This window comes from Ovis aries, chromosome 15, assembly GCF_016772045.2.
Source record: "Ovis aries strain OAR_USU_Benz2616 breed Rambouillet chromosome 15, ARS-UI_Ramb_v3.0, whole genome shotgun sequence".
Lineage (NCBI taxonomy): Eukaryota > Metazoa > Chordata > Mammalia > Artiodactyla > Bovidae > Ovis > Ovis aries.
The window spans coordinates 30,401,807-30,428,299 of NC_056068.1; the positions used below are offsets into that span (position 1 = coordinate 30,401,807).

General features: G+C 57.7%; 1 protein-coding gene across 2 annotated transcripts; it reads right to left on the reverse strand.

The window, feature by feature from the left end:
* On the reverse strand, window positions 1–26,493 carry TRIM29 (tripartite motif containing 29). Of its 2 annotated transcripts, XM_027979325.2 has the most exons (10): window positions 25,522–26,493; window positions 16,632–16,727; window positions 15,965–16,198; window positions 14,384–14,582; window positions 11,700–11,801; window positions 9,071–9,154; window positions 6,887–6,985; window positions 5,544–5,642; window positions 4,013–4,089; window positions 1–1,214 (listed from the first exon to the last, which is right to left on the reverse strand). In XM_027979325.2, exons 1-10 carry the CDS (start codon window positions 26,323–26,325, stop codon window positions 1,152–1,154), a joined length of 1,857 nt encoding a protein of 618 aa, XP_027835126.2. In that variant the 5' UTR covers window positions 26,326–26,493; the 3' UTR covers window positions 1–1,151. The 2 variants fall into 2 exon arrangements, with proteins under 2 accessions (XP_027835126.2, XP_027835127.2); XM_027979326.2 differs by lacking the exon at window positions 5,544–5,642.

Sequence of the window (26,493 nt, forward strand, 5' to 3'; positions counted from 1 at the left end):
TGAATGATCAATGGTTTATTCAGGAGGGGAAAGCCCAAGCTGAATGTCCCTCCCCCGTGCCTCCCCCCATCCTCCCTTCCTCCCATGCCCCCTCCCACCCCTGACAGCTGGCCCCGCTCCCCGAGGCCCCCATGGCCCTTGGGAGGGGTCAGTGAGAGGAGGGATGACCCTGCGTTGGTGCTCCTGGATTGGGCTCCTCTCCAGGAGGCCCCTTGACAACATGCAATGTGGAGGGCGGGAGGAGGAAGACGCTGGTGGGGGCAGTGGATGAGGGTGCGGGCAGGGTGTAGGCACCCTTGAATATAAGCACCTCTGGCTACCAGCCCCGCCACACTTTCACCTGCCTGCTCACTTCCCACTGCCAGGGAGAAACACAACTATGAAACTAATGGAATTCTGCAGGTAAACCATATTTCCCTCAGAGCGGCTGGGCCAGGAGCTGTCTTCCTGGGTGGGGTATGTCATGCCAACGGAATGGCTTATCTCAGAAGAAAGGGCTATCCTGACGAAAGTCCTCCTGGCGGTGAGGGGAGCCCGTCCTCAGGGACCACACACTCACAGTGGATGTGGAGAGACCCAAGGCTGGGCAGGGTGACTCCAGGGCACTGGGAGCTTTCCTCTGCGGTGGCCAAGGGCTGCAGCCCTGCCGGGCTGGGCACTGATCGGCAGGACCCAAGCAGGGCACACGGGGCCAGTCTTCTCCTGGGTCAGGGGGCAAGCTGCCAGGAAGAAGTGGCCCACGTGGATGGGAGGCGGGCAGCTGTTGTGGCCAGGTGCCTACTGACTGCATCATGGCATAGGGGTCCTTGGAGAGAAGCGGCCAACAGGCCTGAAGAGAGCAGGGCCGGGCAGGGAAGGTGGGTGAGTACTGCGTGGGCACCCACCACTGGTCCCAAGAATCCTGCCCAAGAGCAGGAGGGGGGTGGGTTAGGGGAGAAAAGCCCAGCTGTCTCCCACCTCCATCCGAGCACAGGAAAGATGGTGACCCTTAGTTACGGAGCAGGAGAGGCCTGCATGGAGCGCACTGACAAGGAGGAAGGGGGCGGCCAGGCGGCCCTGAGCTAGCGGGCTGAGGGCAGATGAGAAGCGTAGCGAGAGCAGCCGGTGGGAAGGGCGGGGGTGGCGGGGCCTCGCTCCAGCCCATCTGGAACTCATGGGGCCTCGTTGGACCCGATCCCGTTGCCTTTGTTGACATAGAAGGGCCGGTAGTGCGACTGTGTGGGAAAAGGAGAGTGGTTAGGAGGTCTGATGGAACGCATGCCCGCCGGCCAGACCCCACACCCTCACCTCCACCAGGAAGCAGCAGTGGTCTGAATCCCAATAACCCTAGGGCCCTGTGGCCTAACCTGTGAGCTCCATCTACCCTGGGACTAGGGTGGGTGCCAGTGGTATCAGAGTCTCCAGGTTCACATCCTGATTAGAATTCTTTCCACCAGTTGATGGGTGAGCCTGAACCTCAGCCTGATCAAACGCGCTCTCCATGCCCAGGAAGCCCCTCCCAGCACCATCATAGCTCCCATTCATCCCGCGTTCTCTACTCTACAGACCTGGTGTGGGGCTTTCCACAGACACACTCACTGAATTTCCACAACCACCCAATTAAGTGGGTTACTATTAGGAAACCCATTTTATACATGAACAAACTGAGGCACAGAGATGCTAAGCAACTCACCCAAGGTCCCTTAGCTAGTAAGCAGAGGCACTGGGATTCGAACCCCAACAACCTGGCTCCAGAACTCAACCCTCGCCTCCACCTATGGCATTGTACCACTTCTGAGTCTCAGGGGTTGGCCTCTGCTCTCTCTGCATCATTCTCCCTGACAGAAGGGGTTGCAGAGAGGGCGAACCACCCCCCAGCCCAACACAGACTGGGGGCCTCCCCCCCTTGCAAGCCCCTCCACCTCTCTCATCCTGGTCCCCTCATCAGGATTCAGGAAGCATCTCTCAGGACAGAGAGGGTGACAACTTTCCTGCCAGCCCTGTGTATTACATCCTGCAGCAATTTCATGAAATCAGCACGCCCCTCTCCTCCCAATCACTTCATCAGGGCCCTGAGCAACCACCCTCCAGGCTGCAACAGAAGAGCACATTTCAGCTACAGCTTGCCCCTGGGAGTGCCCTGGCTCCTAAAGGGTCTCCAGAAGTGGCTTTGCCCTTGAACTGGGTCAGAGCCTGAGCCCATCTCACACCGCACTGATCCCAGGAGACCCCAAGGGTGACCCCAGCCCCTGCCCTGGGCCTGCCTGCCTGAACACCTGTGTCTACAGTAGCTCCTTGCCTACATCTGGTCCACCGTGGAAGTGGGGGCCTGTGGAATGCAAGAGCTAAGTGAACTTAGCTCTGGTCTTGGTTAAACCACTCATTAAACAATGGAAGAGAGAGATTCAGGGCAGGGAGAGATGGCCAAAGTTCCTCAGCTGCTTAGCAGGAGAGCCGGGCCTGAATCCAGTCCCCTGATCCCCAGGTGCCAGCCTGGACCCCTGAAGAGTCAGTAAGGTGAAGTGGGTAGACCCAGAAATGGCCGAAGCCTTTCTTAAAGGAAGGTTGAGTCAAGCGAATGGATGGCAGGTCAGTGAACAGTGCTGTCTTATTGAGAGCCAAGCAGCAGGTGGGCACAGAGCCCCACGGCATCTGGGCAGGATGCTCCCAGCACATACACACCCATCCCCTACCCATTTCCTCCCAGGCTCAGGGTCACAGCACATGAAAGTTGGAAGACTTAGGAAATCATCCAGGCTATCTGCCCATGTTACAGATGGGAAAGCTGAGGCACAGGGGAAGAATGACTCAAGTTGGTGAGAAGACTGGGGCCCAGGCATCCTGACTCCCAGGCCAGCCTCTGCCCACACTAGCACCTGCCCCCATTCTCCCCTCTGTGCTGGGTGCCAGCTGGGGACCGCAGAACCCTGCCCTGCCAGGCATCTCAGGGTGCTGATGAGCCTTCTGTGCTGGGACTGGGGCTCTGGGATGGTGGGAAAGTAGGGGGCGGGTGGGGAAGGACCGAGCCAGGAACAGAAGCCTTCCTTTTTCTTCCCATATCTGCTTTTTGCAGCCCTGCTGTTGCAGTGGCCCTGGGCCTGGTTCAAATTACACATACCATCACTTAGTTCCATCGCCAGCAAATTAAAGGTTCTCTTCCAATTAAACCAGCCCCAGTCACTCTTTGTAGCCTGGAGCAAATCACCTCTATGTTCTGACCTCCAAATACAAAGACAGCAGGGAGCCAGGGGCTCCAGGCCCTGTGCACACAGAGGCCACTTCCATCCAAGGCTGCTGACTGACCCCTTCAGCAGGGCCTGGTGAAGGCCTTGGGAGAGAGCATTCCCAAGAGGAGGCCCAGCCTCCACAGTGAAGGACAGCCCCTGATCACTAAGGTCTTGGGCTGGGCTCAGTATGTAAGATCTACAGATATTAGAGATCAATCCCATCTCAGCACTGCACTGTGACGTCCCAAAGGGGGCTCTGACTCATCCAGGGTCCCACAGCTACCAGGTGGTTCGACTCCAAGACCATGCTCCTTCTTGTCCTGCTCTTTGATGCCCCTACTCAGCGACATTAGCTATCGAATCTTAAATATCTCTGTTCCCAACTTCACAGCCTCTCACCCACACTATCATCCCAATGGCCTCTATGCTGTCAGAACTAGAGATGCACCCCCAGGGAACTGGGACTCGTGTCTAGGATGCCAGTCCCCCATATTCAACATTTTGGCCACCATTCAACAAGCAGAGGCAGCCAACAACCATCTGCAAATTTTAAAAATTGCCCGCTTTACAGATTAGAAAATCGAGGCCCAGAAAATTTGTGCTTACCCAGGCCCCCCACCTATCAGCCCTTGGTCTTTCTTTACTACCCTTTGCTGGAAGCTGGTGTTCAGGCCACTGCCTCCTCTCTCCATCCCGTGGCCAGGAGATATCACCATGCTCCCACAGGACCTGGACAAGTGATGACCAGATACCCCTGGGAGCCCACTCTGGACATGCTAGTGCCCAGGCGGGCGCTCCTCACTCACCAGTAGAGTCTGCTTGCCAGATTTCCAGGTCTGGGGCTGGGCCTTGGGACTCTGGCTCCTGATGAGGGAAGGGTAGCCTGGGGAGACAAGGGGCTCCAGTCAGAGGGAGCACAAGCTGGTGCTCAGGGGCTCAGGGCTGGAGCAGCACAGATGCCCTCTCTAAAGTGATCGCCAAGCTCCATCCAGCCCATTACCAAGTGCAGCCAGGGGGGTTGCCATGGAAAATCCTGAGGAGGTGGGCCAGAGGGAGGAGGCACCAAGGCAGACAGAAGGAGGAGGAGCAGGCCAGGTGGGCTGGGCCAGGCAGCAGGGGAGCATCACCCCAAATCCAGGCCAGGATCAGACCACTTGCGGGGATCGCCACCCACCCCGCTGCAGGCTTACTTCAGAGGCCCCTCTCCTTCCCTCCCCAAAGCCCAGGAAAGCCCCTTTATAAGCACAGTCTGCCCCATCTCCACCAGGAGGTGCTCATTCCAACTCCCTGACCCCTCCTCTACATGGACAAAGCTCCCCATTTCCCAGCCTGCCTCCGGCCAGGCACTGAGCTGGACTCCACCTAGGTCTTCCCTGTTCTTATTGTCCTGGACTGCACAGATAATAATCAGCGGTCAGAACTGGAGCCCAGGTGTGCTGGACTCAAAACCTGCCATCTTGCCCCACCTCCCCAGTTCATTTTCCTCTTTCCTGCTTCCCAAGCAGAAGGCTGGGGCCCAGAGAGTGGCAGTAATGTGGCTGTGGTCCAGGTTTCAAACAGCAAGTCCATGGGGCGCTGTCTAGGTCTGGGGTCCAAAGATGCTAGTCCGGGGCAGCGCTGTCTGAGCCCACCTCCCCATCCCTCTGCCTCAGCCCAGCAGGTTTGTAAGGGACTCCGTCCACAGAACTGTGAAAAGCAGTGTCAGCCCTCAGCCTGCAGAGACCAACAAGGCTGCCTGGGAAGGAATAGACTGTGAGCTGGACGTAGAGGTGCTCAAGAAATTAACAAGGTCTGTCTTGGCAGGGGCAGGCTGGAGCCCTGCACTGGGCTGCTTGAAGGGCAATGAGCTGGTCAGGCCCAGAGCCACCTGCAGCACTGCCGGGCTGCCAGCGAGGCTGGCCCTTCCAGGGCTGACGCTTGGCAAGGGGGCAGAGCCAGAGCAGAGAACCTGGCTGTCTCCCTGCATCTGGGGGTGGGGGCAGCCTTGGAAAGAGAGGAGGAAGCAGAGGGTCCCTCAGGTCCTGAGCGGGAGGCTAAGACAAGGGGGGAATTCAGGTCACTTCTCAGTTCCCAGAAAGAAAACCCCAGGCCAGCCATGAGAGAGGTGGGGATGGGGTTGGGGTGGGGTGTGGCCCAGGAGACCAGCCTGTACAGCAGGGGTTATCCAGGGGCGGGTAGGCTAGGATGGCGGGGGGGTGGGGCATGCATCCTCTGCCAGGGGGCTCTGGGGAGATGGGAGGGACCAGGACACCCTAGAAGTGGCAGAGAGCCCCGTAGGATGTCCCAGTTGCCCTGCTATGGGAGAGAAAAGAGGGGTGATGCAAAACAGGTGGGTACCAGGATTATTTTTAAACAGCCCACTGCCATCCAGTGGTTTGGAAAACTCTGTGGTGGCCTGTCCCAAGGTGGTGAACTGATAGGGGACTTTCCCAGTGCCTGCCAGGAGAGAGAGAGCCATTAGCACCGGTCCTAGGAGGGGCCAGAGGGGGTCTCCCGCCCTGCGGGCGCTGCTGCTCTCAAAGCGCTCGCTCAGCCCCCCCGCCTCGCGCCCCCCGAGTAGATGCAGTTGGGAGCCACGGGGCAGCTCATGCCCAGGACCCCCATCTAGGCCAGTTCTGAGCAGATCTGCATGAAGGTGACAACAAGCATCCCGGGGGTCTTGGTGTGTTTGAGGAGGGGCTCTCCTAGAGCAAGGCCCCCCCACCTGGAGAGACTGTGGACCGCCAGGGAGACCCTGAAGAGCAGGAAAGCTCTGAATCACACCTAAGGGGGGCCATCTTTCCTGCCTGGTGGCCTTTGATCCAAGCTTGACCAGAGAGCAGGGAAGGACCTGCTGTAAGCCAGATAGGCCAGAGCAAGTCCCTGACCTGGGGATCCTGCAGTCTGGGACCCTGTAGTCATAACCCCTTGTGGGTAGATCCCAGAATCCCAGCCCTGGGTAGAGTCCAGGACCCAGCCCAGAAGGGGCAGCTGGATAAGCAACTGTCTGAGGCTGCTGCCTGAGGGTCCACCTACACCTTTCCCACCCGAGCCCACCAGCCTGCTTATCCAGGCTCCTAGGCCAGATGTCTGCCAGGTGGAAGGCAGATAGACCTGCTCCCTCCACCCCCAGAGCTGCCCCATGGACCTTTAAGAAGAGATGTGAGGGCTGTGGGTCCACTGGGAGCTGGGGTCTGACTCAGGCCAGCCCCTTGAAATGACCTCAACTCCAGGGGACAGGAGGCATCGACCACTCAGTCTTGTCAAAGAGCTCTGGGGGCAGAACCAGACTCGGGAGGGAGGCCTTCGAGATCACGTAGTCTGCCCGGCCCAGAGGGGACTTGGCAGGACTCTAGCTCTGTGGGAGGCTGACAGGTGCTTGGGCCACAGGGTTCTAGAGTCCCCTGAGGCTGGGAGTCACCAGGTGACAAAGTTAAATAAACTTTCTGCAGTAGGAAGACTCGAAATTAAGCCTGATGGAAGCCCCCGGGGACGTCGGGGCACAGGATACAGAGAGTATGGTGTGTCTCCCTCACCCCCGACACTGAGGCCTGTATCACAGTGCATCCCGAGGGGCCCGCGTGCGGTGGCCCAGCCCTCCTGACAGCAGAGACCTGATGGAGGCAGGGCATGGTGAGCAGAGACCAAGGCAGGGCTTACAGAGCGCCCAGAAGACAAGGGCCGGATGAGGGTGAGCTCACCTTTCAGGGAGAAGGAGGAGCTGCCTGCTTGCACCGCAGGCATGTCGTCAGAGCTCTGAATGGTGGAGGAGTATTCCCAGACCCGGGAGGTGTAGTTACCTGGTGGGGAAAGGAAGAAGAGTCAGCCCAGGGCGGCCTGGCTCGTGGGGTGGGGGGTTGGGCAGTGAGCAGAGGCCATTTCTGCAAATCCCTCCAGGCAGAAGGCAGCTGAGTCCTCATCACACCTCTGACCAATCCTTCCTGCCATTAAGCTGTCCTTCTAAGGCATCGTCCTGTCCTTGCTCTCAGATGCTCCCACCCTTCTCCACCACCTCCACTTCCTGGCTTCCCCCTCCCCTCTCCCGCCCTCACTCAACACCCCAGCCAGGCTGTGCCCTGAGCTCCTGACGCACACCAGGCTCGCTCTAGCTCCAGGCTTTTGGCACAGCCCAGGTCCTCTGCCTAGGAGAGTCCACCTGCTCCCCGACACTTAGTAAATTCACGCATTGGGTCTTCTGGCATCAGCTTCCACATCATCTCCCCCAAGTCTGCGTGTGTCTCAGCCGCACGCCCCGTATCACACTGTAATTACACGTTGAATGGTCCATCTCCCCAGCTGGCTCCGTGGGGGCAGGTGGTGTGCCCGTCTGACCCAGCCTTCCACCCAGGGCCCGGCACTTAGCCTGGCTCCTGGAAGGCGCTCACGGTCTGGCTGATGGATGAATGAATGAGTGGAGGAACAAATAAACACAAACACAAGCTAAAAGCTGGAGACGGAGGCAGCTGCTACAAGCCCTGAAATTCTGTGTGGAGGGTGCAGCAGGCTGTGGTGCTCCATTTGCAGATGGATATAGAGAGGCCTAGGGACAGTGGGGCAGGGACACCACGGGGGCATTCGAGAGCCCCCCGCCTCCCGCATGGAGAGCTGCCCACTCCAAACCCTCCCTTTCAGCAGCTCTGAGCACAGCGGCTCTGCTCCGTTGAGCTCACGCCACAGAGGAGCCCCCCAGCCCTGGAGATCTCCTGCTGCTGCCTGGGGGGGAGGGGGTCAGAGGGCAGATGGGGGTCAGGCGCTGGCCGCCTGCCCCATCATGAACCCTCGCCCATAGGGATCTCTGACAGTCTGCATTAAGGCTGTCACTAAGCATGTCCACCCAAGGTTCCAAGGGGCCGTTTTCTTTGCCCTCTCATCCATCCATTCATCTCCCCCTCTTCCTCCCATTAAACAAATGTTTGCTGAGCCCATCCTTCTGGACCCTGAAGTGTTAGTGGGGAATAGGACAGACCCAGCATCTGCCTTCACGGAGCTCACAGCACAACGAACCCAATCCTGGACATAGAGGCCTGGGCACTGCCCTGTCCACGGTGCCCCAACCCCCAGATCTCTGGATCTACCAACACCCCCACTTCCTTCCTTGCTTCTCCAGACCGCTGGTGCTGTGTCCCCAGGGACTCTGGTGGAGCTGGCCCAAGTCCCCTCCCCATCTGCACATGGCACACACCCAGGAGCCCCCCAAATCTGGGTCCATCAAAGGCTGGGCCCTGCCCTCGGCAGAGCAGTGCCCTCCGCACTTTGGGCAGAGGAGGGGACCCTGCGCTTGGCAACTCTCCCTGGGGAAGCACGCCTCCACCCTCATTTCACCCCTTCCGGGTCTTAAGGGCAAGTCGCCCACTTACCTCCCTGGCAAACATGCCTCCTGGCTCTCCAGGGATGGCCTGGCCCGTAGCACACCTGACTTTTCCTTGCCTGCTTCCCTAGTCTGTTTTAACCAGTGTCCGACTTTCTGACACAGGAGTGCACAAATCAGGAAAGGTCCCCTGTGACCCCTGGCCTGCCACCTGCTGAGGGAAGTCCTCACACACCTCACCCTGGGGTCCGCTTTCCCCAGCTCATCCTTCAGGGAGAAGACCTTACAGACCCAGGGATTCCACTGATGCAGAGGTGCCTGGCTGGCTTTCCTCAGCCGAACGATGTCACACACAGGCGTGCACACAAGCACATGTGCGAACCACACAGACACACATACACCTGAACACCCCCTGAGCTTGGTAGGATCCCTCCTCACCCATCTCCAGGCCAACCCCACTCCAGCTCCCCAAGTCACCTCGTATGGGGAGTCCCGCTGCCCATTGCCCAGCCCCCGCCTGCTGCCTGCATGGCCCCACACAGAGGCCCTGCCACCCTCCCGCTGAGCCGCCTCCCACCTTTGGTGCCGTACAGGTTGCTGAAGTTCTTCTCCTTGGAGAGGCGGCTGGGGGAGGCCGGCTGGTACGAGGTCCTGGCCCCACCTGTGAAGGGGATGAGGAGGGGGCTGTCATCCCAGAAAGGGGGGCCTGGCTCAGCCGGGGGCCTGTGGCTCTGACTTGAGGGGTGTCAAGCAGGAATCCTTGCCCCCCCAAAACAGCTTCACCTGCCTGGGTCAGGACCGGGGTTCAACCACCAAGATAGCGCCCTTGGGTCTAGGATAGGGTGACCACGTAATTTACCATTCATATCGGAGCAGAATTGAGAGGGATGATGCTAGTCATCAGGCTGAGGGTACCAGTGTAAACTTGGAGAGTCTTGAATGGACTAAGATGTATAGGCATCCTAATTAGAGACTTTGAGGGTCACCAGAGCACCCCTGCGCCAGGCCCTGCATGCCGAGACCCCAGAGGCTGGGTGAGAGGGTGGGGTGCCCGTGAGGAAGCTGGGCCAGGACCACCGTGGGGGCGGAGGTGCAGTGAGGGCTGCCAGCTGGGTGCTGCTGAGCTGGTACCATGAATACCTCCCCATCTGGGTAAGCTTTCCCCAGCGATTGGCCCTAAATGGCATGGGTTTCCCTTTTCCCTCCCTCCCCTATTTGGGCTTCACAACCATCTGGGGAGAAAGGCAGAAAGAAGGGGCTCCACACCCTCACTTCACAGATGAAGACATCGCACGCGTGCGTCAGAGTGCGCATCGGCTCCTGCCCTCCTGCCTAACCAGCCCCACTCCCGTTCTGGAGGAGAGCAAGCATGCCAAACCTTCACACCTTCGGTCCAGCCCTCTCGCCCCTCGCCCTCTGTCCATCACAGCCATGCCCTCTCTACCAAGCCCTCAACCCCTCTTTCAGGGAGCCTGGAAACTAACCACTCCTCCAGAAGTCTCACTGCCCAGCCTCACTGCCCCAAAGCTCCCAGACTCGGGCCGCTGGCCCTGCTTCTAGATCTCTGTGCTGACTCTCCTGGCCCCTCCCTTGCCTCTGTCTTGAGCCTGGGAGCCCCCAGAGGGCAGATTTCCTCCTCCCTCCTGTCCTGGGTGCAGGGGCAGAGACAGGATAAACCTGTTTCTTCTGCCTACAAATGTCACAACCTGACTCACAGTCGCAGAGCTGGAGGCTCTCCTAGCAGCTGAGTCCAACCCCCTCGTTCTCAGGTAGGAATACTGAAGGGGCAGTGACCAGCGCAAGGCCACTGGGCCCTGGCTCTCCAGTGACATCTGGGCAGGTCCATGCTCCTTCCTCAACACCCCCATTATTACTCGGCTCCCCTCCATCTGCAACAGAGCAGGCCAGCCCTGCAGGGCCAGTCGGGGTCTGATACCACCCTGGGTCTGGTCCTCAGAAGCTGGTGAGCCAAAGGTCTGGACCATGGCTAGGGATGCTGAGACAGCTGATTAACGCAGCTCATCTTCCCACAGAACTAGGCTCGAAGGACAGCGCCCCAGGGGAGGGAAGGAAGCAGAACTGGCCAGCCCGGACCTGGATGGCCCCCACTAGGAATGTAGGGCAGGGTACCTGCGCCCAGCTGCCTCACCGGAAGCCCAGGTGTTGTTTTGACATTGGGTGGGGCGGCCAAGGTTCCTCTCTGCTGAGCTCACCCCTCCAAATACCCGCTGGGGCCCCTCCTGCTGTGCATGCGTGTCTGAGGGTGTGAGTCAGTGCCCAGGACCTCAAGGCTCCCCCTCCCGGCCCCTGGTGTCTACCCCAAGCCTCCTGTCTCCCCCCTTCCCTACACACCCTCTCTTCTCCTGACTCCCGACCCCCCACAACACACGCACGTGCATGCACCTCTCTGTCTACCGGGCCCACCCACCCTTATGTAACAAGCATCACTGTGGTTTGTTTGTTGCTGATGCCAAAGAATGTGACGGGCTACCGCAAGGCAAGGACAGGCCGGCGCTGGTCTCTTCCCTCACCCAGCTGGGCAGCGCCCATCAGACTGGCCCTCACCCGGGCCCGGGAGGGAGGGCTGGCTGCCTGGGGGAGGGGGACTGAGGAATTTACAAGAGCGCCCCTCAATCCCTGCCCCCACTGCCTGGAGGAGCAGGATGGTTCTGGAGGGGCCAGCCCTCCTCCAGGACTACAGAAACCTAAGCAGAAGCAAAACACAGCTCAGCCTGGTGAATGGAAGTGGACGAGACCCTCAGGCGTCCCTCTGGAAGGAAAGAGAAGGAGGTGTGGGCGGGGGGTGGGGGCGGGGGCTGGCATGGGGCACGGAAACCAGTGGGGCAGGTGCCAAATGGAAGCAAGAGGAGGTGCTGGTGACTGCGCCAGTAAGCACAGGGCCTCCAGGTGGCTCAGTGGCAGAGACGCAGGAGACCTGGGCTCGATCCCTGACGTGGGAAGATCCCCTGGAGAAGGAAACGGCCACCCACTCTAGTATTCCTGCCTGGGAAGTCCCATGGACAGAGGAGCCTGGCTGGCTACAGAGCATGGGGTCACAAAAGAGTCAGACATGACTTGGCGTTAAACAACAGGCAGGTACAGGCCAGGACCTTCCCAGGCAAGTCCACGGGGGTTGCCCCCTGGGGAACCTGGCTGCGTCTCTCCTGGACCTGCTCTCAGCGGCAGGACCCACTCCCTTCTCTTACCCTTGGGCGTCAGGTACATGGAGTATCTCTTCATGGCGTCCGGAGCACTCCACTCGCTGGTGTAGCTGTTACTGTAGTTGTTCATGTAGCGGTGGTCACCACCTGGGAAGGAGAGAGCTCGGGTCAGCAGAGGGACAGGTGGGGAGGACGAGCTGGCCCACTGGGAGCATCACTGAGTCAGCCTGTGGCCCCTCTGTCCCAGGGAGAGGCGAGGCCCCCAACCTCAGAGACGGTGGCCCCCTGCCCTGCACCCGCTCTGGCCCTGAGCTCCTGGTGGGTGAGGGAAGGGCTCAGTGGGCCATCCGGCCTCACTGGGACTGCTTCCTATGAGGAGACGATGAGCACAGCACTTTGCAATTAACAAGGTGCTATTGAGTTTCATTTCTCGTCTGATGTGTCCATCAACCCTTGGGCTGGTATGAAGATACCCGGGTGGCAGATAGGAAGACTGAGGCTCAGGAGGTGAGTGAAGCCACTGCCCAGTGTCACATGGCCCATAAGGGCAGATTTGGGATTCGAGCCCCCATGCCCACTTCCTGCCTTTGTCCCAGCCACTGATGACAGCCCAGGGGATGGAATGAGGTCCCAGCACTGGCCTCCAGGGCCAAGGATCCAAGTGGCTGAGTGGAACCATGCAGAGGGGAGTGAGCTACTCAGAAGGGGCACCGACTGCCCCCGCCTGGCACCCACCAGCAGAGCCCTGAACCCAAACAGACCTGTTGCTCCACGCTTGCCCTCCACCCCATTCCTCTCTCTTGCTACTTCCCTTCCCTCTTCCTCCAAGAAGAGGAGTGGGGGACTTAGACCTTCACCCTTCATCTCCATCATGTGGGCCAAGCAGGGGCCTGGCACACAGTAGGCACGTCATAACAAACATCCTCTTTAATGTAGGTCCAGCTTCCTCCCCACCAAGCCCAGGGGGGAGATGCCCTGGTGTCTCTCAGCTCCCTCACCTTTGATGGTGAGAATTGAGCCCCTGGCGGGTGGACAGACCACTATCAAGGAAGAGAAGACGGTCACTCCAAGGTCTGACTCACCGGCCACCCACCTCCCACCTCCTACAGCCAGACACACTCCCAGCAGCACAGCAGTGACCAAACGCCGACTCGGACGGAGGCCCAGGGCCCCAGGCACAGGTGTAGAGCCGCTGACGTCAGCACGACCCATCCCGCGCCTGGCAGCGGTCTCCCCGCACAGCTTGTACAGGCGCAAGGCCACACCTGCACAGAGGCCACGGCCAGCACAGCCATGACCTAGAAATGGCTCCGTGGGCGAGTGGCGGTGGGAGGCGGGGGGTCCCTGCGCCCGCGAGGCTCACAGGCCACCCCAATGCAGCCAAGGCCATCCTCATGGGTCTGGCCCGACCTCAGCTGAGGAGCTCCCCCACACAGTTTTGTGCCCCAGGGAGCTTGACCCTCACACCCCCTACTCCTCTGCAGGCCACCACGAGCAGCAGCTTCTCCAATGAGAAGATGTGGGCGGAGGGTTTGAATAACAGAGCATGAAACCCAGCTCACCCCCTGCTTAGCCGTGTGCCCTTTGAAAATCTTCTTCTGTGAGATGCAATACATCCCACAGGGAGACTGAGATAGTGCAAGGGAGGCGCTTACACAGAGCCAGCATCCAGGGAGCGCCAGATCACAGAGGGCCATCCCTGCCAGGACCGCCACCATTGTCATTAGGAGGATTTCAGGACCCAAGTGCCCCTTGAAGCAAATGATTGTCTTGTGGCAGTGGCTTATCTGTCCTTAGGGTGGCAATGTCCCTCACATCTTCCAGGGACACTATGTGATGTCAACATTCCCAAGATATACAGACACCAGCCCCTGAGTCCCAGCCCCTCAGCACACCATACCCTCTTCTCATGCCCCAAAGAGTCACATACTCCCTTTGGAGACCAAAGACAATCACTTCCTCTAGGTGTTGCAGTTAGAAGTCACTAACTAGGCTGCATCCTCAAGGTCTGGGCCACCGGGTGGAGTTTGGGGAAAGTGTCCAGCTTCAGGCCCTAAAGGGATGGGCTGGGACTGGTGGAAAAGCACTTAACGGGGCAAGTTCTCGTGTTTGGAGGCTTTCTATGAAGATGATTCAGTTGCCTCTGCAGAGGACAGTGTGATTCAATAGAGAAGCTGACTTCAGGGGAGCTGGTGAGTCACCGAGATATGCTGTGCTCAACCACGCCCAGCTAGTCCACCAGGCCAAGTCCACCTCTGGGCTCAGCACAGCCATGATTACAGGCAAGTTCTCCTCCCAGCATGCATGCAGTTCTCGGTCATGTCCCCTGGAGCCTACGAAGCCACCAGATTGGAGTCTGGCCCTTACAATTCGCAGCGCCCACACTGCTCCTAGCTTAGGTCCCCTAGTCAGACGCAGGGCTGTAGAACCAACCCCCGAGTTTGAGGGACAATCCAGGGAGAAGACATTTGTCCCTAGTGGTACATCTCCCTAGCCAGTGCCTGGGATGCTCCCCTGGAGGCCCCATGTAATAGCTGCATAACTTGGGCAGCAACTTCGAGAGAGGAGGGTACCATCTCTGAGTCCTTGTCCAAACACCCTCAGGTGAGATGGGAGGCTGGAAACTGTGAGGTCCCAGCTGCTGGGATGCCAGCCTGAGCCAGGCAGCAGGAACTGACCTAGGAGAAAACCTCCATGGCCTTGGAGCCCGCCCATGGGAGGGGACTTACCATTCTCCATGTGGTTCCTCTCAATGAAGCTGCGGCTCAGGTCCGCCTTGCACATCTTCTCAACGTGGCGCATGCAGACGTTAAGCAGGTCATCCTTGCAGTTGCCCAGTGACTGCCCCAGGCCCTCCCCCTCCAGCAGAACGTGATAGGTGGGCAGGGGTGGAGGGAGGGAGTAATTGCTCATCAAAGCACCAAATTCCTACCAGGAAAGGAAAGGAGCCATTAGTGTCCTGGGTCTTTAGGAGCCATGGGGACCCACAGTCTAGCTGGACGATTCAACCGGGAGCCAGAGGAGGTGGGGTCTACATCCAGCTCGGCTATTAACTGGCCTCACTTTTCCTCAGTGGGCGCTCATTTCTTATTCTTCTGTAAAATGAGAGGGTTTGACTAAAATCCACTAGATGGGGACTTGCCTGGCGGTCCAGTGGTTAAGACTCCGTGCTTTCACTGCTGATGGCACGGGCTTAATCCCTGGTTAGGGAACTAAGATCCCCACAAGCCAAAAAATAAAATTAACTTTTAAAGAATAACTAAATAAAATCCACTAGATGCTAATATCCCTGATGGCACTAGCAGTCGGATATGCGACTCCGTGGCTCCCACCTCTTAAACTGGATGCATGGTGCCTCCCCACAGCGGTTTATTTGGGTTTATGGGAGCAACCCAACCTGCCAAGTCTTTGGGAGTGAAACCACCAAAGAAAGGCAAGGAAATACTAGCACTGTGGGTCAGTCACAGCGGTCTCTCCCCCTGCATGTGCCCACTCAGTCCTGCCTCTGTTCTCTGGCACGTCTTACCTCCTTTCTCCCTTCCTGGAGACTCTCTCCTTCTTTTCAAATCCTAACAGGCTTTTAAGACCCAGTTCAAGTTCCACTGCCTCCACAAAACTGTCTCCATCCTGTCTGCCCTTCGCAGAGCTTCCACAGGCACTTATCTCCTGAACCATAGGCTTTTTCACTTAATTACAGGCTCTTCTGTATTCTCTAATTGTGCGTGTCTTATCTTCCCCGCTGGACTGCAGTTCCTTGAGGGCAAAAACTGCACCTTCTACCTTTCTAGTCTCCACAGCACCTAAAACAGTACTGGGTGGATAGTGCCCAAAATACTCTAGCAGATGGAAGGATGGAGGAACAGACGGACAGACCACATCAAAGAAAGCAAATCCACATGCTTACTTGCCACCCTCCCATACCCAAAGCAGGCATCACTAATCTATCATGGAGCTATTTCCTGAAGTACTGAGCCTGAAGTACTGTTAATACGTATCAGTTGAAGTTGGTATAAGGTGATCTTTGTGCGCCATCTTTAAAGTAGGTAGGATGGCTTGGATGGAAATTAAATAGACAGATGGAATGGAGCTTAGAGGGGTGGATGGATGATGAATGGTGGATACATGGATGGATGGACAGATGGACAGTGGATGAGAGTTTGGGTAAGTGGATGGAAGGAGGAGGGGCTGGACGGGATGGAAGGAGGAGGGGCTGGATGGGGTGGAAGGAGAAGGGCCTGGATGGATGGAGGGAGGAGGGCCTGGATGGATGTAGGGAGGAGGCCCTGGATGGCAGCAGAGCTGCTCGTTACCTGCAGGAACAGCACCGAGTCGCTGATGCTGTGCAGCTGCTCCCTGGTCTGCTTGTCGTCCTGCAGCACCTTGGCCCTCTCTTCCAGAGCATCCACGATCACCTTCACCTGGTCCACTGCATCCTGCTCCCGCTGCTCCAGCGCAGCCCTCACTTCCTCCTTCTGCTTCTCCAGGTCCCGCACCAGATCCCGGAAGCTCTGCTCCAGGATGGCCTTCTCGTTGGTGGTGAAGCTCTGGGTCCAGAGTGAGGGGAGGGGTCCAGAGGGAGGGGTGCATCTTTATGTCCCAGCATAGAGTCAGGGCATTTCTACTGCCCCGACTCTGCAAGCCTGTTCAGCCAAGAATCTCATTCGAAGGGATGAGGGATCCCTATCTCTTGATAGAGATGGCCAGGGTGTTTTTACAGCCCACCCTTCCTTATCCATCAGCAGCTCCTCCCACTCAATGGGTGTGCATGAACCATCATTCTACGCTTGGGCAACTCTATGGGTCCAAAAGTTCCAGAGGAGTCAGGGTGTGTCCACTGAAACCTCAGCCAGAACCAAGCATCATTCAGAAGTGAACTGATGAGCTGTTTATGCAGCCAGGTTCATGAGCGAGAGCCCAGGCCCAGGCCTGCCTCCTCCAGGCCGCACCAGCTGGGGGGAGACCCTGGGCGCTGCTCACCTTGATGCGGTCCTTCTCCTTCTGCCACTTCTCGGCTTCATCTTCTATCTCAATGATCTTGAGCTGCAACTGCTCTTTTTGCAGTGACAGCTCCGTCTGTAGGGAAGGAGCCGGGGTTGGAGGAGAAGTCAGGGGGAGGAAGTGGAAAAGATCCAGAGAGTCAGGGAGGAGGGCCCACAAATCATCACTCTGCCCTTCATTCACCCAACACTCACTGGGCCCTTGAATATGCCAGGCACTGTGCCAGTCACCAAGGATCCAGCCACAAGTCAAGCACCACCTCATTGTAAACTCTGGGCTCTGAGGCTGGGCAACCCAGCCATGTGTTTGTAAGGCGGACCCTCTACCAGGCCCTCCACCCAACGTGAGCAGGAAGGAAGCTCATTAGGGGGTTCCTGCTCCTTTCAATGGACCTGGAGCCATCGGGGAGCAGCTTACAGGAGAAAGGGGACCAGCCCAGCTCAGCCCAGCCCAGCCCAGGGAGCGTCCATGGCAGTGAGAGGGTGCAGCGTCTCTGTGGCATGACGTGAGGCCTGTGTTGCAAGCAGGAGTCTGGGTTGCCGCCAGCGGGGAGTCCGTCTGGGCAGGCACAGCTATAAACCTGTTTATGGGAAATGGAGCGCACTTTGCAGTCTGGGCAAGATTGGGACTTTATTCAAGTCCCTGGGGGAGGAGAGAGGCCAGTGAGCGAGGCAGTGAGGGTGGATGCGAGAAAGGAAAGAAAGGGTCCAGGGTCCCTCCTCAGGAAGAGAACATGGGCTGTCAGGGTCTGGGGTGGGTTGGGAAGAGGACCAGGAGTGAACTGGGACATGAGCTCTGATGCGGAAAGTGTGGATAATAGCTTCCTTCCGTTGGAGAAACACCCTGCTCTGAAAAGCAGCTACAACACAGACAAAAGGGGGAGCATGAGCTATGTGGATGTGCAGTCACTCAGCTGTGTCTGGCTCTGTGACCCCACGGACTGTAGCCCTTCAGGATCCTCTGTCCATGGGATCTCCCAGGCAAGAACACTCCAGTGGGTTGCCATTTCCTTCTCCAGGGGAATCTTCCTAAGCCAGGAATCAAACTCACATCTTCTGCTTTGCAGGCAGATTCTTTACCCGTTGAACCACTGAGGAAGGCCGCATGAAGCTAAGGCCAAGCCAGTCCAGCCAAGAGGCACCTCTTCTGTTCTGTAGGTTCCCCACTAGTGCTCCTAAAACACCTTCCAGTTTGAAAGGCAGGTGGGTGATCTCCACCTGAAAGCAGGAAGACTGGGCATCCGAGAGCACCCCAGAATGCTCAAGGTCTCCCCGTTACACTGGATTTTGAACAGAGTCCCAACCCTTTCCAGCCATCTCCTTGAGGAAACTCAAGAAGAATCAAGATGTGGACGCCACAAACTACCAGGAATGTGAGCTCTGCTGGCAAGGAGTCCTGAGCAGCTGTGCACACACATCACAAATCCTGGATGCTCCCCCAGGCCAGGGGGTGCTGGTGGGTCCCTGGTGCAGAGACCCAGTGAAGTGGACTGATGGAGGAGAGAGCATTGAGAAGCTGGTGGGGATGGTGGGAAGGACTGGGGCGGGAGCTGAAAAGCTCCCAGACCCGAAGCCCTGGATTCCCACCCCACCCCTCTGCCCATACCCCAGGGCTCTCCGGGCCGCAGACTCTCAGTTCTTCTCAGGAAGCCAGCGCCCCACCAGCTACACACAAGAAATCCCACAACATGGAAAATGCCACCAACCAAGATGGGAAATGTTTGTGAAGAGGAATAAAAGCAGATGAGGATGGGGGTTTGGCCCAATCTCTGGACAAAGGCTGGGAGGAGCCAGCTGTCCACAGACAGGGTGGAGGTAGGGTGGAGAGCAGAGACAAAAAGACCCCACGTGGGCAGTGGAGACTCTGCAGGAGGCGGGCGGAGCCAAAAGCCCAAAACACAGAAGTGGGCAGAGCTGGTAGCCTGGAACGTTTGTGAGAAACCTGGGACTGGTAATGGGTCCAAGCTGTGAGAAAGAAGCCTAAAGGCTGAACAGTGCTGGGCAACTTTCCCATTCCTGGATAACGCCCTCACCCCCTCACCTGCAGCAAGCAAGGCCTGAGGAGGTGGCGGAGGGTGGGGGGGCGACGCTGGAATCCACCTCCCCCTGCAGCTGAGATGTTGTCACCAGCCCAGAGATGAGTGGCTGGCACTGGGGTTCCTCACCCCTACCTCGCACCAGAACAAGGAGAGCAGAGAGCAAACGTGCATTCACTCCCCAGGCCTGAGGAAGCGGTGACAGGGCAACTCTTCCATGAAACAAGCCTGGGGGAATCCAGGAGGGACCCTACCCAGAGCCCAGGACTGGGAGTCCAGAGGTTTGAATCCAGTTACCACCACCTCCAGGCGGGTGGCCTTTGCAAGTTACTAAACTCCTCCATGCCCCAGTCACTCCATCTTTCATGGAGGTAGGAAGAGGACCACCTTCCAGGCAGGTGAGACTCTAGAGAAAAGCACTGGCCACTGGCCCCGTCACCACTGCTGTGTCAGGCACCTTCCATGGGCCAGAACTCGGAGGGGAGAGGACAGGGAGGCAGGCAGGCCCGCAGGGCAGGTAAGCCGGGGGAGCAGGCAGGGGTGAGCAGGTGAGTCTTGATGGTGTTCAGCAGTTGGGATGCTGTGTGCGAGGGTCCAGGTGTGTTGTGTACACCGTCAGGATACAGAGTGAAGTGTACAGAAAGGAGGGAGGTCAAGACATCAGGCTGAGAATGTGAAGTGAAGTGAAAGTCGCTCAGTCGTGTCCGACTCTTTGCGACTCCATAGACTGTAGCCCACCAGGCTCCTCTGTCCACGGGATTCTCCAGGCAAGCATACTGGAGAGGGCAGCCATGCCCTTCTCCAGGGGATCATCTCAACCCAGGGATTGAACCCAGATCTCCTGCATTGCAGGTAGATTATTTACCATATGAGCCGCCAGGGAAGCCCTGGGGATGTAGAGACTAGATGGTGGATAACTGAAGACTGGAGGATGTTGGGGGAAAACAGAACAGAAGGAGGATAAACTGGGTGCAGGCGGGCTGCCCCCTGTGAGTGGTAGGAGGTTTTCCTAGAGAAGAGGGAGGTGAGGAGCCAGTGGAATGCACAGAGGTCTGTGCGTTGGGAATGTCTTTCCCACAAGAGCACAGACTCACTGGCCAAGAGGAAGGAAGATGGCACTGAATCCCCTGGGGGGGTGGGGGGAGGCTTTAGAACAGTGAAGAGCCTCAGCCAAGAGCAGATAGGCCGGAAAGAGGGAGGCTAGTGGGAGGGGATATGCCGAGGAGAGCCAGAGATGCTGGCCAGTGACCTGGGAGGGGTGGAGGGAGAGGCTGCCAGCTGATCTGGAAACATGCAAGGGCAGGGTCAAAAGCAGAGCCTTGCTGTCTGCAGCCGTGGGTGGAAGCATCAGTCAGGGCGGCAGAGACTGGTCTCCTGGTTTCTTTAGGGCACCAGGGAAGTCAACACGGGCGGAGTGGAGGCCTCGCAAGCCCCAACTTGCCGAGCACAGTGGGATCTTGGAAGGGACCTGGGGCTGTGAATTCTGTGCTACTAGAAGGGTCTGCTCTCACATCTGGGGTGAGTGCTACCCTGTTAGGAGAGGAGGGTTTGGGCTGAGACCTCTGGGGATGTGAACAGCATCTGTTTAGTCCTTGGCAATTTTTCCCTGCTAGCCAGGCTGCACAAAAGCCAGATGAGGCAGGAGACAGAAAACAATATAACATGGGAAGGTTCTGAAATATTGGGTTCTCCTGTCACCATAGAAGGAAGGACCCTAACTGCTTTGTTGAGCAGCCACTGTGTGTTTGCATTTCTCCTTTCATCTCAAAAGCCCCCTGGGGAGGTAAGCCGTGTTGTCCCCATTTTACAGGTACAGAAACCAAGGCCAAGGCAGATTGAGGAGCTTGCCTGAGTTTTCCCAGTGAGGAAATGAGAGGACCATGACACAGAGACAGGACTCAGCTCAGTTACATGGCCTCAACCCTTGGGCTGTTCTCTGTATCATCCAGGACATCGTAGTGCCAGGCCTCCCCACCCCCTACCTCATAGATGAGGCAATTCATGGATTCTGCCTCTCTCCCTGTCCTCCCCACACCTCCCCATCACCCCCTAAGGCCCCGCTTTCTCCTTCTCCTCCCTGGGCTTGCTAAGCTGTTTTGAGTTATGTGCGACTCTTTGCAACCCTATTGGACTCTAGCCCACCAAGCTCCTCTGTCCATGGGATTCTCCAGGCAAGAATATTGGAGTGGGTTTGCCATGCCCTCCTCCAGGGGGATCTTCCTGACCCAGGGATCAAACCTGTGTCTTTCAAGCCTTCTGCACTGGCAGGTGGGTTCTTCACCACTAGCATCACCTGGGAAGCCCTCCCTCCTCCCTAGGAGTCTGATTAAATCCCCTGATGTCTGATGGGGCCTCAGCTCCTGTCGGCTCCACCCTGGCTACACCTCCCTCTGGCTTCCCTCTGCTCCCTGCTCACCCCCTCCGCCCTGCCCAGGCCTGCCCCTAAATACCTTCTTTGTTCCCTTCTCCCACACTCCTCCTGTTGCCACTCGCTCTGTGGCTGGGACGGGCCCTGCGCAGGCCACCCAGTCTTGAAATCCTTCCGGCCTTGGGGGAGCAAAGAGGTGGCCGACAGCTGCTGGTGCCTCGGCCGGGACAGACAGGGCCTTCAGATGCAGACACACCTGAGCACTCACCTGAACAGGTGTGCCTGTGCCGCCCCAGGGAAGGGGAAATGGGGCCCAGGATCCTCCTCTGGTCTGAATTAACCACACGGGCCACTGGCTATGACATTTGCCAAATGAGCCAGTTAATTGCCAAATTTGTACTTTCAGACAAATGGTAATTATCTGGATAAGAATCTGAAATGCTGGATAGATTTCCCCATTCCCACCCAGATGTCAACCAGCCCAGTATTCGTGGGCTTTGTTGGGACTCACTATTCCTCCTGCTTCCTTGGACGTCAGAATGCAGAAGGGGCAAGATGGGTGGGGAAGAGCATCATCCAAGCGCACCCACAGAGGTCTTCCCACCGCCTTTCTCACTCATCCTGTCCCAGGGCAGTTTCCCCCCCAATATCTCTGAAAAGAGTGGTCCCAGACATGCCCCCAACCCCATTCTAGGCCTTTAGCCATCTGGCTCCTCTTCCTGAACTTGGTCATGGTGGTCCACCCAGAGAGCCCCAAAATCCCAGACCAGCACATCTCCCAAAGCTCAAAGACCAGTAATTGCCCATGGCCAGCAGCCTGGCAGCTCAGACTTCATGAAAAAACTGAGCAATGAGACCAGAGGCAAAGCCACAGACCACTGTGGCAGAAAGGAACTGAGCCAAATGATGGCGTCAGGAGAGTGGCCGAGATGTTGAATCTGAGCTGCACTACTGAGTTAGGACCTCGCCCTCCAGAGCAATGCTCGTCCTGAGCGCTCCTCCCCATGCCTGGCCAGACTGCCGACCTAGAGCCTGGAGAACCTACAGAATGGCAGACGACCCTGCAGCAAGAGTCGTGGCCAGGAATCCTCCACTCTGACCCAATGCAGCAGAAGGTACTCAGGAGAGAAGAAGACAGGCCCTGAGACACAGAACAGGATGGATGTGCACATTGCAAGGGCTTCCCAGTTGGTGCTAGTAGTAGAGAATCCGCCTGCCAATGCAACAGGCATAAGAGACGTGGGTTTGATCCGTGGGTCGGGAAGATCCCCTGAAGCAGGGCATGGCAACCCACTCCAGCATTCTTGCCTGGGAAATCCCGTGGACAGTGGAGACTGGGGGGCTACAGTCCATGGGGTCACAAAAGAGTCAGACATGACTTAGCAACTAAACAACAGAAATCTCATCAGTCTGAGCCAGAGGCAGAGGTGTGCAACTCAGGACATCTGTAGACCCTCCTTGAGACATTCAGAGTGAAACTGGAAATCTTCTGATCTTGGGTCGGCAGAGGAAGGCCTGTCGTGTTGGCGGCACACCGAGCAGCCTTTCTCCAACACCACCTCTGCTCGGATTCTGCAGAGGAGGCCCAAACGCACTGCAGCCCGGGGTGTTGTCTACAGTCTCATGCAAGAAACCATGACAGATCAGTGACGGCCTCATCGGGGCCTCACCGACCAGCCTGCAGAACAGGTTCGGGACAGGACTTCTTGCAAAAAAGTTGTGTGTAGGCTGATGTTTGGGTCTGCAGGGGCTGCCTCTGAAGGATGTCAGGGCCGACAGGCTCCTTCACTTTGATCTGTCAACCTACCTAAGGCTGCCCAGTGCCAACGCCCCCAGTGTCTGACATTCCAGCGGGGCTAGGCTTGGACAAAGAGCTCCACTCCACCTCTGTCTCCACTCAGCTGCTCAGCACCACCCCTCCCTGCCTACCTATGCTGCAGCACACACACACACACACACACACACACACACACACACACACACAGAGTCTGAAGCTCCCACCATTTAAGTCACTCCAGAGGATCAGACATTTCCCCCTGAGGCCCTGTAAGGCACACACCTCCTGAATCCCATCCCCCTTCCCCCAGTTGCTCTCAAACACTGGAAGAGGACTCAGGGGGCTTCTTCCTTAAGCACTGAGCCTGGACATGTCCCTTCCTTCCTCTGGGTCTGTGTTCCCATGCAAGGTGGAGAGGAGATGGCAAGGTTGCTCATTCTCCATCCAGCCTAGCATTCTGTCCTCTGCAAGTTGATGTTTACTTACAGCCGCTGCTGTGTAACTAGGCGGATGCACCCCAGACTGGTCTGTGCGTCTGAGCTCTGCCTCTTGACCTACATCACGAGCCCTAGAGCATGAACACCAAGTCCCAGGTGTTGCCAGAGAAAACTGCCCAAGACTGTCCTGTCCTCTGGGGCACTCAGGCTTTTCTTAAGTGGAGATACCCTGGTTTCAAATAAAATTTGGAACCAAGCCCTACACATATAACAGATAAATAAGAGTTGTTGCTGTTCAGTCACTAAGTCGTGTCCAACTCTTCTGTGACCCCATGGACTGTAGCCCACCAGGCTCTGCTTCCATGGGATTCTCCAGGCAACACTACTGGAGTGGGTAGGTGCTGGAAAATCCCATGGACAGAAGAGCCTGGCAGTCTGCTTACAGAGGGTTGCAAAGATTCAGACATGACTGAGCGCCAGCATGGCACAGCTGCTTGCAGTAGCGATAGGAGCCTGCAGCCCTGCCTTCTGGGCGTCAGTTTGCCCCCCTCCTCATCCCTGAGGTCTCAGAGATATTCCTAAGAATCTTCAGGCTCCAGGGGGTCATTTGAAAACTTCCAATCTAGTCCAGTCCCTTAGTTTCATGTGAAGAGAAACCAAGGCTGAGAGAACATAAGGGACTTGTCCACTGTCTTAGAGCTGGTTCGAGGAAAAACTAGAACTGGAGCTGCGTCTCCTAAAACCCAGCCTGGGGCTCTGCAATTTCTTGGTTGTGGTGGTTGAGGATAATTACCTGCAATCTGTTTTGATTCCCTAAGTGAGACCCTGGAGGAGATCCATGGCCCCTGCTCCAGCTCCATCTCCCTGTCTGAAGCCTGAAGCCAGGCTGGGGTCAGGGAGTTAGGGAGACTAGGACCACCTTTCTTTCCTGGGCTAAATGAGGCTCCTGAAAAGGCTCTTTGAGCCTTTTGTCATCTCTGACTCGTCTCTCCTGCCCAGGAGTATGGATAGGAAAGAGTGACCCACAGACTTCAGGTCAGGAGGGCTGGGCACAGAGGGGGGCCTGTGCTGCCCCATTCTGTGGGGTGCAGAAAGCAGAGTCCCCTGCCTTGACAATGAGCATGGCTGACCCCAGCTGGAGGACGCACCACATCAGGGGGCTGTGTTGTTGTAGAGGGAGGAGTCCCAGTATCTGTACAGCCACAGACGAGCCCTTATCCCAGCACATCCTCTCCAGGAGTAAGGCGTACCACATTCACAAGCCTCCACACGCCTCTGCTCCTCCCCGCAGAAGCACAGGCAGAATCACGCACACAGAACACATGCGAACACACTCACATGCCACATAGACAGTCACATGCAAGCATCCATACACAGACATAAGCACCCACGTGCACAGAAAACACACACACGCACACACATGTACACCCCTCCCCCCGACTCCAACCGCCACGAGTGTCCACCTACAGGCAACGGCCACACACACAAAGCACTGAGCGTCCAGCTGAGGGAAGGATAAAGGAGGCTGCTGGGAGTGTCAAGACTGGCTAGGGGATCAGACAGAACAAGAAGGAGCCACTGCCTACAGAGACCAACTCCGAGGTCAGGGGAGAAAGGGCCTTGACGTGGTCCCCAAATTCCCTCCTCCTTACCCATGACTTATCCCCACGAGCCAGTCCTCCTCAACTAGGAAGAATTCTCTCTCCATTAAGTAGAAAGAGGTGGCTTTCCCAGTGGCTCTGATAGTAAAGATTCTGCCTGCAAGGCAGAAGACTGGGTTTGACTCTTGCGTGGGGAAGATCCCCTGGAGAAGGAAATGGCAACCCACTCCAGTATTCTTGCCTGGATAATTCCATGGATAGAGGAGCCTGGTGGGCTACAGTCCATGGAGTCACAAAGAGTTGGACACGACTGAGTGACTTAGCACCGAAGTAGAAAGGAAGGAAGAAGCACCCAGCCAGGCAGAGAGCCCAGGAAGGAATGCTGATCTCCTGGCCTGACTTGAACTTGTCCTATGACCTTGGCCAAGCCCCCCATCTTTGCTGAGCCCCTCTTTGCTCATTTAGGAGATGACTTGACTCCTGAGGCCTTAGAGGATAGGGGAACCATCTCTGACTCCCAGTCTGGGGGTAGGAGGGGAAAGGACTGTTTTCTGAAAGAACCAGGAACAGCAGAGAGGTAAGCCCCAGACCCTGGGAGCGGCCGTGGAGCAGGTGCGGTGGGAGGGCACTGCGAGGGCGGCCAGCTCTTACCTCCTTCTCGGCCTTGGCCTCTTCCACGGTCACGGTGCTGTGGTTCTTGTGCTCCTGGAACATGCAGAGGTAGCAGATACAGGTCTGGTCGGTCTGGCAGAAGAGCTCCATAGTCTTGCCGTGCAGGGGGCACTTGCGGGCCTCGAAGTCCCGGATGGGCTCGAGCAGCTGGTGGTCGCGGAAGGCGGCGCCCTCCAGGTGGGGCTTGAGGTGCAGCTCGCAGAAGGAGGCCTGGCACACCAGGCAGGACTTGACGGCCTTCTGCTTGTTGCCGATGCACGAGTCGCACAGGACCTCCTCGGAGCCCGACTTGGAGCGCAGGAGGGTGCTGGAGTCGCCCCGGGGGTAGCTGTTCCGCCGGACATCTCCGGGCTCCAGGATGGACACCGAGGGCTTCCGAGGCTCCGAGAACATAGACCTGCGCGGCTCCCCCTTCTCGGCAAAGGAGACAGGCGGCTTCTTGGCAGCCCCCAGCTGGAGCCCGGCGTAGGGCGACCTCCTGCCTTCCCCAGAGTCCATGCTGAAGTAGCTGGAGCCCTTGTCATCCACCGACTCGACAAACTGGATAATGGGCCGCCGCCACTCGCTGCCGGAGAACAGGGAGCTCCTGCCTTCGCCCGGCTTCAGGGCGCCGCCTGCGCCCTTGCCCTCGGCCACCTCCCCGCCGTGCCCATTGGCAGTCTTAGCCTCTTTGTCTTCAGCTTTGACCCCATTCTCCAGGCTGCCACTGGGGCTCAGGGGGCTGCGGACATCCCTGACTTCAGGGCTGGCCCCGTTGCTCCTGGAGGCGTCTGCAGCTTCCATCGCGGCTCACCTGGCTGGTCTTTGAACGCGCTGGGGGTTCAGGTGGGTGACCTCTCGGGCAGCGGCGTCTCTGCAAGAGTGAGACAGGCAGCCACGGAGCCCGAGACACACCTACCGGGAGCCAAGAGGAGGGCCTGACACAACGGGCGGGCAGGAGAGGCAGGCGGC